This window comes from Kogia breviceps, chromosome 15 (genome assembly GCF_026419965.1).
Source record: "Kogia breviceps isolate mKogBre1 chromosome 15, mKogBre1 haplotype 1, whole genome shotgun sequence".
Classification (NCBI taxonomy): domain Eukaryota; kingdom Metazoa; phylum Chordata; class Mammalia; order Artiodactyla; family Physeteridae; genus Kogia; species Kogia breviceps.
In genome coordinates, this window is record NC_081324.1 from 22,394,963 (window position 1) to 22,407,277 (window position 12,315).

The following is a 12,315-nucleotide window of genomic DNA, read 5'->3' on the forward strand; positions in this document are numbered from 1 at the left end:
AGTCTGGCTATATATTTCAGGGTTTATATGAAAGTATAAGGGACAAGTTGGTTAAGGTAGGTTGGAGCCAGATAACGGAGAACGTTGAATGCAAAATTAGGGAATGGGGACTTTATTCCGTATCTGATCTAGAATCACTGAAGGCTAGAGAAGGGAAGAATTCATGTGAGACTCCCTTTAGGAAGGATAAACCTGCCAGTGATACACAGCATGTATCAACCTGGGGAGAGATGAGCAAGAAGGAAAAATGGCTAGGCAGCTATTATGAGAGGAGGACAAGAAGATCTGAAGCAGAAGCCACAGGAAGTGAAAGGGACAATTATGAGACATCAGAATGAACAAAAAGAAGCTGACGATGAGGACCACCTGGGAAGTGAGAGAAAAGCTGTTAAAATGCCAAGGCAGCCTGGATGACTAAGAGATACTATCTGATTGTCCAAGGTAGGGAAGTGAGGGGAAGGGGAGGAGACAGCAATTTGGGGGAAGATAAAAAGTTTAGTTTTAGATATGTCAACTTTAATTCGGAAAGGGAGTTAATTTTTTACTATCTTCCATGTACCAGTAATCTACAAGGTAGGGCAGGGCTAGATCATAAAGACTTTGGACTTTACCCTATGGCAACAGGAAACCACTGATAGATTTCAAACAAAAGAATGATATAACTGAAGTGCATGTTTTTAAAAGACTAATCTGGTGGTAAGGTGGAGAGGAAATGGAGAGAAGTTGGAGGAAGGTTTTAAAGAAGCCAAAAGAGATGAGGATCTGCAGAAAGGCTGTGGCAATGGAAAAGAGGAGATATATTTCTGAGGCATTTAAGGGATAGTACCAACTGGATGTGAGGATTGAGTGAGACTATACGGGGTTGATGGAGGAGGAGAAAGAGTCAAAGATTAGACCAAGATCAAAGGTCTGGCAACAGGGTGCATGTTAATGTCTAGATGGAGGATTGTAACTGTTGGAAATGCAAGCCTCAGAGGGAGGTGGGACTATGAGATGGGTATTCATGGACTTGGGAGTCACGTGCATAAAGGTCATAGCTTACAAGACTATGAGAAGAGAAGAGAACTATGTATTCACCCACATTTAATAAGAGAGGAAGAAAAACCAGTGGAGATGACAAATGAAAGAAAAAAGGTGGGAGAAAGACCAAGTTAGGAAAGTCTTCTAGTGGTCAAGAGAAAACAATTTCAAGGATGTAGGAGTGGAAAACCTGGTCAGATGCTGCCAAGAGGAGGAGAGAGAAGAAGACCAAATGGTCAGCGAATTTAAAACACAAAAGCTGCACAAGAGTTTCACTGGAATGGTGGAGTTAGCCTGAATGCCAAGGGCTGAAAGAACTATACAGTGAGGGTATGTTAGGAGCAGTGAGTGCAGACTTCAAGATTTCAGTGTGCTCAAGATGTCAGATAACTCAGGAAGGCAACGCAGAGGGTATGACCACACATCAGCACATCAAATCAGGCAGGAAAGGACCTAAGTTCTCCAAAATATAATCTCCTTCTACCTATCTTCACAAAAGATAAAGGAAAACAAAACTGTGGCTCCTTTTTTTTTTTTTTTAAGAGATGCTTTCATATACTCAAACTTTTAAAAAGTACCTGTCAGTAATGGCCTTCATAAACTCATCAATCAGATCATCATAACGTTGTGATCGATCTCTTTTCTGATATAAACCCATGTAAAATGGATCTTTTAAGAGTGCCTATAAAACAGAACAAACGTAAAAATAAAAGCATTCTGTTATATAACCAGTTTAAACATATTCTATAAAACAAAAATTATAAAATAAAGAAGTTAATAATTTTTAAAACTTTATTGCCCTTCTTCAAAAAACTTAATAGTATTAATTTACTATTATTTGCATAAATATTAAAAGGTGTTTAAGACAAAGGCTAATATCTAATCACAGAATTTTCTCTTCTTATATTTCTTCAAAAGAGGAATGTAGCACTTCCCTTGTGGTGCAGTGGTTAAGAATCCGCCTGCCAATGCAGGAGACACGGGTTCAAGCCCTGGGCCGGGAAGATCCCACATGCCACGGAGCAACTAAGCCCGTGTGCCACAACTACTGAGCCTGTGCTCTAGAGCCTGCGAGACACAACTACTGAGCCCGCGTGCCACAACTACTGAAGCCCACGTGCCTAGAGCCCGTGCTCCACAACAAGAGAAGCCACCGCAATGAGAAGCCCGTGCACCACAACGAAGAGTAGCCCCTGCTTGCCGCAACTAGAGAAAGCCTGCGCGCAGCAACGAAGACCCAAGGCAGTCATAAATAAATAAATTTTTTTTTAAAAAAGAGGAATGTAATAAAGCAGTTTTTTTTTTTTTAATATGGGAGAAGGGTCAAAGGGGGAAAATGAGTTTACTCACTGGATTATCAGTTCCTACATCAATACACACAGGCAGGCATCTATCAGGCCGTATTCCAGCACAAGCTGTATACAAACAAAGTTTTCCTACTGGAATTGCCATTCCATAGACACCCAGATCTCCAAGACCCAGAATTCTCTCTCCATCAGTCACCACAACAGCCTTAATTACAAATAAAAGAAAGTAAAATAAATTATAAGTTGTCCAAAATGGAGCACTTAAGAAATACATTCATAAAAAGATTCTCTTCATCACAAAATAGCACGTATTAGATTACTCCATTCACATGAACATGTAAATCTACAGAGAGAGAAGTGCATCAGTGGTTGTCTAGGGCTGAGGGGGGAGTAACACTAATGGGTACAGGGCTGTTCCGGCAGGGTGGGGATGAGGGGGCTGTGATGAAAATGTTCTCAATGACGATGGCTGCACAACTCCGTGAATATACTACAAATTACTGAATTTACATTTTAAGCCAGTGAATTGCATTGCATGTAAATTTTATCTCAGAAAAGCTACTTTTAAAACAAAAAACCTCAAAAAAAGATTCTCTTCACATATTTTCACTCTCACTTTTAAAAATAAAATTGTTTCTTAACTAACTTTCAAAGTTAACCAGCCAAGAATACTTAAAATTCTAGGGTTTCTAGAATCTAGATGTAAAGAGGAGAATTTACTAGATTTGATTTCCCTGTGTCTTTGGTTTAGGAGTAGAATGCTTCTGACTAGAGGATCAACTTGAATATGTTCACAATGACTAAAAAGGGGAGAGGGGAACTTCTGATAAAGATTAACCCTAAGAGAAAAAAAGAGTTTAGAAATAACATGTAACTCCAAATAATAACTGAAGCCAAACAAGAAAAACCTTAGCAATGGAGAAAAAAATCTAGAATAAAAAATACACCTACAACTTTTTAAGAGGATACTATGAATTTAATTATCTGACCAAATTATTTTTAGGTTATTAGAACAAATGATAATTCGTCAAAGACTATTTTGGTGAGGAAGACGCACAATAAAGGCAAGTAAGATTACTGCCTGTAATAAACACTAACGCCTACCAAAAGATCTTAGTCATTAGTTTTTGTTTTATGAAAGACAGCCAGATTGACAGCTGTTTATATTTGCTAAATTTGAAATGCTAAGAGTTTTTTATATTTGCTTAAGGATCTAAATCTATCTTAGATTTAGAAGAAAAAAGACATAATGAATCCTCCCCATTGTCCACCAGAATAAAACTTTTTATGGCATTTTAATGTATTTTCTTTACCTAGAATAATATTAACTGAAAAAGTAAAGGAATATAGAGAAGGCAGGAGATACCAGTGGTACTGAAGTGAACAGGCTCTCCTTACTAGGTCCAGCTGCTTTCCCAGGGCAAACTCTATACCAGTAACCCATTTTATAATTACTATCATGATTTCCTCAGAGCACTAAATCTACATGTATGCAAGTACAAAATAAATCAGAGCAACAATGAAAAAAAAAACTGTTCTTGAAAATTTTACCTTGTAAGAGGTAACTTACATAGAAAGAAAAAACATTGTGAAAGGAAGGTTGTGCTATTAGTACCTTAACATGATTTTCTGGCCAGTTATCCACAATTGATCTAACATGACCTCTGTCTGAGATTGAAATAAATAATCCCCTGCAACAGAACAAAAACACTTTTGCATTTCACAACAGTTTTTGTTTTTTTCTAAGTTTTTGTTCATAATTGGAATATTTAGATATTTTAATAAAACATCAAGACACTGTCATTTCCAAGCGGATTTACCTAAGTCACACAGGTTTATTTTCAAATATTTTCAACCACTTCAAACTGTAATTGCATTGTTCACATAGTAGCTGCAACAAAGATTATTATTAAATGATGTGATCATTTTTACCCAAGAAGGAATGTATCCACATCTCCAATTCAAATAAACTCAATATACCTCCAGTAAAAAGCAATATGAAGACAACCCACCAATGCAGGAAAGCACGATAAGGCTAAGTAAACTATTGTTAAAAGTCACTGAAACTGAAAATTTGAAATCTGAAGGAGCAGGAAGGGAGAGAAGAAAACTATAGTAATTTCATGTAAAAAATACATCCTTGAAGCATTAGGAAAGAGTGAAAAGTTATTTTAAACACTGTATATTGTTATCAAATTGAGATAATCCAGATTTCAAAAAAGGAAGAGAGGAAGGCAGGAAGAGAGACAGAAAAAAGAAATATAGGTTCTAGAAAACAGGCCAAGTAAAGGCAAGGGCCAATGGGCTCCCAGTACCTTCAAACTGATTCTTAACGTTCTCACTGATATCTTTTTAAAAAAATTTATTTTATTGAAGTATAGTTGATTTACAATGTTGTGTTAATTTCTACTGTACAGCACAGTGATTCAGTTATACACACACATGTACATTCTCTTTCACATTCTTTCCTTTATGATTTATCACAGGCTATTGAATATAGTGCCCTGTGCTATACAGTAGGACCTTGTTGCTTATCCATTCTTCTCATCGACATCTTAACTTTGGCATTACTATCCCAGCTTAAATCAGTTTAAACAGTTTCTCAACCAGAGCTTCATAGTAGAATCATCTGATGAGCTTTTTAAAATGCCAGGGTTCTACCCCCAGAGATTCTGATTTAACTAGCCTGGACTTAAACAACCAAGACCTACTGACCATCTTCTATGTAAAAAACAAAACAAACAAAAAACCACTGCCACTGCACAAATGATACACAGTATCTGCCCTCACCCAAAAGCTCTTTATGTTTCATGTGAGTTCTCAACTCTGGGTGCACATCAAAATCACACCAGGAGATCTTATGAAACAGCAACACCTGGGCCCAACTCTAGCCTAACTGAATCAGAATCTCTGTGGTTGGGGCCCAAGCATCAATACCTTTTTGTTTTCCTTTGTCCTTTAATCTGGATTGGGAAATACTATTATAAGTGAAAATGAAACTATAAAAGAGCTGAACAGCTGGGTTATACCACAGAAGTGCTTAGACACATTAATTGATGGCAGCACATAAGACAGAACAGACAGTGTTCTCAAAGTGTCTTCCGGGGAATACCTGCAACACCATCACCGACGGTGTTCATTACAATCCGGACCTCCAGACCTTTCTCTTTTTCATCAGAATCTTGGGAATAGGAAGGAGAGGAAAGTTGGCAAGGATCAACATTTTAAGTAAGCCTCACAGATGTTTCATACGCACATTAAAGTTTGAAAGCCACTTGACTAGATGAGAGGAGACTGAAGATAAATGCTATCACACAGTGTTTGAATTTCTACATTTGTATCAATATGTAAGCAGGACATGAGAAATACATAAGGATTGTGGAAAATGATTACAGGTTAGAGGAACAGACAAGAAAACTCAAATTAAGTAAAAATAGCATTGATACAATGCTTATAAGTTTACAAAAAACTGTCACATCAGTTTCCTCATCTGACCTTCTCAGCAGCTCTTTGAAAGATACTGGTATTCCTACCTTATGATAAACAGATTTGGAGGAATAAAGTAACTTATGCAAAGACTTGAGCCAATGCTCATTCCAGTACCCTTTCCACTTAAAATATTTGGAGGTGCTTGAACTATCTGAAAGTAAAATTTGTGTAAATTCATAAAAAAGGACAAACAATAGAAATAAAGCTGATAAAAAAATGAGAATCTATCTCTTAATTGGCCAGATTGTCAAAAACTTTTATGATTATTCTGCAGAATATGCCACCAAAATTAAGAATACTGTGGGTTTTTTTTTTTTTTTTGGTACAAAAATGCACATTTCCTCTAACAGTCATAAATACTTAAAGAAGGTTAGGAATAAATGATGGTATTTCCACAAAATAAAAGAAATGACATGTTATATTTTTATTAATCCCTTTTGGTCCAAATTAAGCTTTTGTGAGGTGGGAAATGTGGTTGGATAAGACTGCAACACATAAAATAGAAATGTAATAGGGGCTATGAAGTGATGTTTTTTTCTACGCAATAGTCATTTGCAAATATATTTTTAAAAATAAGCCTTACCTAGGTCTTCTAAAGATGTGTCCATACTGGGAGCAGGCGAGACCGACTGTTGGTGTATATACAATTGGCATTAGACTTTCGATATCATCTTGCAGTATTCTGTAAAACAACTTCTCATTTCTTTCTTGTATTCCCATTATATAGATGTATCTGAAATTAAGCACAGCATATAATGTCTACATCAGCCAGCATTAGACTAAAGACTTTGGCATTTGAAGTCAAATCTAAACATCTAAAATTGAGGACTCCCTCCCCCTGGAAAACAAAACCTTACATTATCATTACATAATACCCAGGACTAAAAATCAACAAAAATAAAAATGTGCTTAAATGGTAGATGGTGATGATGAAAAGAATAACAACAGAAGCAACAGGTAACATTTATTGAGCTCTTACCATGACTCAGGCTCTGTATCAGGCACTGGAAATGAGAAAATTACCATGAGGCCCCACCCTGAAGGACTTACTCTTCAAGGTGACTGACACGTAAATAAGGAAATAAAATAAAGTGGCATTCATTCAAATATTTACAAAATACTATGTGCCAGGTACTATTCTGAACTCCAGGGATGTAAGAAGTGCCCCTGTCCTCATGGAGTGAGTTTGTTTGTTTGTTTATTTATTTACCCATCCATCCATCCATCCATCCATCTATCCACAGCACATAGCATGCAGGATCTTAGTTCCCTGACCAGGGATCAAACCCATGCCCCCGTGCAGTGGAAGTGAGGAATCCTAACCACTGGACCACCAGGGAATTTCCCTCATGGAGTTTAGAATCCAGGAGGCTTATAGGCATTTTAAGTTCTATACAGGGCACAAAGGTAGCACAAAAGGAGGCAATGGTCAATTCAATAAATATACAAATAACAGCTTTTAAAGAATAAAGTTTAGAAAACAGGGAGATGTTGGCCTGAAAAACCAGTAATCACACTGAATTAAATATGTCTAAAACAGACTCATTGTCTTTCCCCCACATTTGTTTCTCCTCTGTTATCATCTGATCTAATGGGAATCCATCCAGAGTCCATTCTTGATTTCTTCCTTTCCCACCCTCCCCCACCCCAACCTAATAAATCAATATGTCCCACAGAGACTATCTGTGAAATATCTTTCAAATATTTATTTCCTCCCTCCATCCCCACCCAGCCCAAGCCACCGTCACTTCTCACCTGGGCTACCTCAAGAACCTTTTTTTTTTCAAACCTTATTAACACTACAGGCATCAAAGCAACAGCCTTTATTTTATTTTATTTTTTTATTTTAGGATTAAAGCTTCTATGTTTATTTGTTTAGTAAACAAACCATTAAGCTAAAAACTAGAGAATATCCAAAGATTAAAAGAGCACAGAGGTGTTGTTGAAAAAAATTAAAAATAAAGATAGTAAAGTTCGTTTTTTTTTAAATTGGAGTACAGATGTTTTACAATGTTGTAGTCTCCATTCTCACTAATTTGTTCCCCTGCTCCAATCCTATTCTTCTCTTAAAAACATACCTCTGATCATTTCTATTCTCCCTGAATGGCTTCCAAATGCCAGTTTAATAGGCTTAAGCTCCTAAATTAGTTAATAGACCTCAATGACTACTTTCCAGCCTCATCTTCATACTGAATTACTTCACTTCCTAAATGCACAACCCTGACCCTGGAGTTGCAGCATACGATGACACACCCTTTGCCTGGAACACCCTCTGCCCAGGCACGGTCCTCTACTCAGGCTCTCCAAATGCAGCCCAGCTGGCACACTCTCTGGGGTCCTTTTCTGTCATTCCCTGCCCCCCACCACACATATATACACTTTAGATTTTCCTGTCTTCAGGTCCCATTAACACTCTCCTCCCTCTTCTGTAACTCTCACGCCACTACTTGACTTTGTCTTCCCTCCATGGTAACATGAGTTCGAGACTATATATCTATGCCCCATAATGTAAAGAAACCACTCTCACTAGTCATCAATATTCAATAATCCCCTATATTTCATAAACCCAATAAATATTTTTAGTTCTACAGTCAGACTGATCCCTCTACCAGAATACCCTGCCCTCCTTTCTCATTTTGCCTGCTCCTTGTAACATACTGTTTCAAATTCAGCTCAGGCAACCACTTCCTCCAGGAAGTGATTCCCCAAGCCCCAGCGGTGCTCCTCTTCATGTTTTCAGAATGTACTCTACAGGTCCCTTTTTCTCACTGTGCTATACAATGACAGTCATAGTATAGCTATCTATTGATGAGCTCACAGAAGGCAGGCTGTGAGTTACTGTGGTAGTCATACATTCTAATTTGCCCGGGACAGTTTCAGTTACTTCTTTTTTACTCCCCAAAGTGTCTGAGATTGGATGATATATTACATGGCCACCCTATCTATCACCCATTTTATATCCTCAGTGGCTAGCAATGGCACACACAAAGTAGGTGATCAATAAAAGTTATTGAATAGAATGGGTGCAAATTAGGTGATAGCCTCTGCTTCTAACATTCCATTCAAACCTGAAATGCTCTGTGATTTTAACCATAAAATACTGATTTCTGCTAAATTTTACAATAGTGAAAATAAGTGAAGGAAACAATCATTATAAACCAACTGACTAAAACAAAAGTTTCATTATGAGACTGTATATTTCTCATGCCATAATAATCAAAATACTCCCAATTTTTCTGATCAGAACACCAATAAAAAAACTAAACATCTAATCAACTCTTACTTTTCCAAAGGGCCATTCAACTTTTTCACATTTCTGTGGAACCGTAAGGCTTGAATATCTTGTGTCTCTATTTTGGGAGGTAGAAGTCCTTGAAGACCAAGCATTTGTCGTTCCTGTAATGTAAATGCCATCCCCTAAAAAGGAAAAAATAAAAGGATTAAAAATGATTACTTACAGGGGTAGCAATGGTGCGTCCTACCAAACATAATTTAAACATAAACTTAACAAGATCAACAAGATATCATTTTTGCCCAGACTTTCATAAATTTATAAGATTGATCATATCTAGTACGGGGGAGGGTATGGTAAAAGAATTACTCTCACGTACCATTGCTGGAATATAAACTGGTTTAGGCTTTTTGAAAGCCAATTTCAAAGTACTGTTAGATTTTCTTTTTAATGCACACACTTTATTATTTTTTTAACTGAAGTATAGTTGACTTACAATATTAGTTTCAGGTGTACAACATAGTGTTTCAATGTTTTTATAGATTAAACTCCATTTAAAATTATTATAAAATAATGACTATATTTCCCTGTGCCGTACAATATATCCTTGTAGCTTATTTATTTTATACAAAGTAGTTTGTACCTCTTAATCCTCTACCCCTATCTTGCCCCTCTCCCTTTGCCTCTCCTCTCCTCCTAACCACTAGTTTGTTCTCTATATCTGTGAATCTGTTTCTGTTTTGTTATATCCATTCACTTGTTTTGTTTTTAAGATTCCACATATAAGTGACATCACACAGTATTGTCTTTGTCTGACTTATTTCACTAAGCATAGTACTCCAGGTCCATCCATATTGTTGCAAATGGCAGAATTTCATTCTTCTTTATGGCTGAATGATATTCCATTGTGTGTACATATAACTTCTTTATCCATTCATCTTTTGATGGACACTTAGGTCGCTTTCATATCTTGAATGCACATAAAGCAATTCTACTTCTAATTAGTTATCCTAGAGGTATATTCATAAATAAAGACGCATATATGAAGAAATTAGTTGTAGCATTGATTCCAGTTCTCTTGCCTATTACAAACTAACTAAAAGTCCATCAATTATGGAAGAGTTATCAACCTACGGTATTTCCATACAAACACTTAAACATGTATCTCTAAGTGTGTAGTAGAAAGATCTCCCAGATACACAGTTAGGAAAAAAAGTCAAGTTGAAAATCAAAACAAATTCACTGTTAACTATTATGTTTAGAAAACCCCCATAAAGTACATATTATATACAGATGTATGCATGCATTAAAAATGAAATCAACAAAAAAAAAAAAAAAAAAAAAAAAAAAAAATGAAATCAACAGAATACAGTTTGAAAGAACACAAGCCAAATTAAGAGGCTACCGTGACTAGAAAGGAGTGAGGCTGAACAGAGGGAGGGGGAAGAAAGAATGATACTTAAGAAAAATTAACCTATGTAATAAATTATTTTTCAGTTTCTGGTATTCAGCTATGGGTTAAATTTTTTTTTTTTTTTTCGGTACACGGGCCTCTCACTGTTGTGGCCTCTCCCGTTGCAGAGCACAGGCTCCGGACATGCAGGCTCAGCGGCCATGGCTCACAGGCCTAGCCGCTCCGCGGCATGTGGGATCTTCCTGGACCGGGGCACGAACCTGTGTCCCCTGCATCGGCAGGCGGACTCTTAACCACTGCGCCACCAGGGAAGCCTGGGTTAAATTTTTTTTTAATCAAAGTGATGTCAGTAAAAATGCCAGAGAAAGGACTTCTAAAAATCTTTTCCTCCATAAAAGCAACAAGAACCCTGGCCAAATGATCAGAATTCTGGAAATTAACCAAAGCTTTCAGCAATTGGAGAGCATTTATTCAAGAAAAACTGCTGAATTTCAGTAAGAACCGCAAGCTTCATGGCATTTTAACTTGCCTTGTTCCTATTCTCCCCTCCCCAGCTCCACAGTAACCTTGAAAACACAATCACTGTGAAACAATCACTGTGAAAATCAGAGCCTGGCAGTCACTGGAGAAGGCAGGAGGGTTTGGAGATTCTTCTAAAGCCCCATATCCAGGAAACTGTTATTATTTGACCTGGAAGACCCTATCTGCAAGGCTGAGTTGATTTGACGTGACTTGGAGCTCGGGCAGTGTGAACAGCCCTTCCCGCCAGAGGAGTCTGTTGAAAACAATCAGAGGCAATTATTTAACATAGCAGCTCCCCAAGGCAGTAGATAACAGCTGGGGCAAGCAACAGCTAACCAAAAAGCTGAAAAGGAGAAGCTGAGAAAGGAGATGTCCATGGCGATCTTTGAAATGCTGAGACATAGTCCTGAGAAGCTAGAAGGTCATGTGCACAGCTGTACGCATGTCCAGGAAAGACTTGAGAAAGCCCTAAGCTCCCACCTCTGGCTAAACTTGAGGCTCTGTGTAAGCAGGAAGTGAAGGCTGATGCTAGCTGTAAACTGCCTAGCTGAGTCCTGAAGGCACACCCCAGCAGGTACACAAAGCCCCCTGGCAAAGAATGGGAGATTTAATGGTTCTAGGTATTTAAGTTTCTGTTTCATTGGCTGATCACTAAGTTAACAAAGCAGAGACTTCAGTAGGCATATATAACAAGAAGAAAGAATTAGTTCAGAAACGACTGGCAGGAATGAATATCTGGTTTCCAGGGCAGCCACATTATTTTAAAAGCCCAGTTTTCAACCAAAAATCATAAGGAAAGCAAAAAACAAACAAACAAACAACAACAGCAACAAAACACATAAAATCTGACTCATATACAGGAAAAAAGGGCAGTTAATTGAAATTGCCCCTGGGGAAGCCCGAACACTGTACTTACTAGACAAAGACTTTAAATTAGTTATTATAGGGGATGGATAAATTGGGAATTTGGGATTAACACACTACTATATATAAAATAGATAAACAACAAGGACCTACTGTACAGCACAGGGAACTATATTCAATATCTTGTAATAATCTATAATGGAAAAGAATCTGAAAAAGAATATACTTTTCTGTATACCTGAAACATTGTAAATCAACTATGCTTCAATTAAAAAAAAAAGAAGAAAATTAGTTATTTTAAATATATCAAAAAAACTAAAAAAACACCATTGTCTAATGAACTAAAAGAGAAGTATGAGAATGACATCCTACTAAATAGAGAATATCGATAAACAGATGCTAAAAAAGGAACTAAACAGAAATTCTGGAATTGAAACTACAACAACTGAAATAAAAAATTCACTAAA

The 12,315-nt window shown here is 37.1% G+C and overlaps 1 protein-coding gene across 3 annotated transcripts in view; it reads right to left on the minus strand.

Moving 5' to 3' along the window:
- The window catches only part of ME2 (malic enzyme 2), a 58,581-nt gene that overhangs the window by 25,480 nt on the left and 20,786 nt on the right, over nucleotides 1-12,315 (minus strand). For all 3 annotated transcript variants that reach the window (XM_059039798.2, XM_067016122.1, XM_067016123.1), the window contains 5 exons: nucleotides 9,100-9,233; nucleotides 6,400-6,549; nucleotides 3,943-4,018; nucleotides 2,371-2,532; nucleotides 1,599-1,702 (listed from right to left, as the gene is read on the minus strand). In XM_059039798.2, the coding sequence (XP_058895781.1) occupies nucleotides 1,599-1,702; nucleotides 2,371-2,532; nucleotides 3,943-4,018; nucleotides 6,400-6,549; nucleotides 9,100-9,233 (626 nt within the window). The remainder of the gene's footprint in view (nucleotides 1-1,598; nucleotides 1,703-2,370; nucleotides 2,533-3,942; nucleotides 4,019-6,399; nucleotides 6,550-9,099; nucleotides 9,234-12,315) is intronic.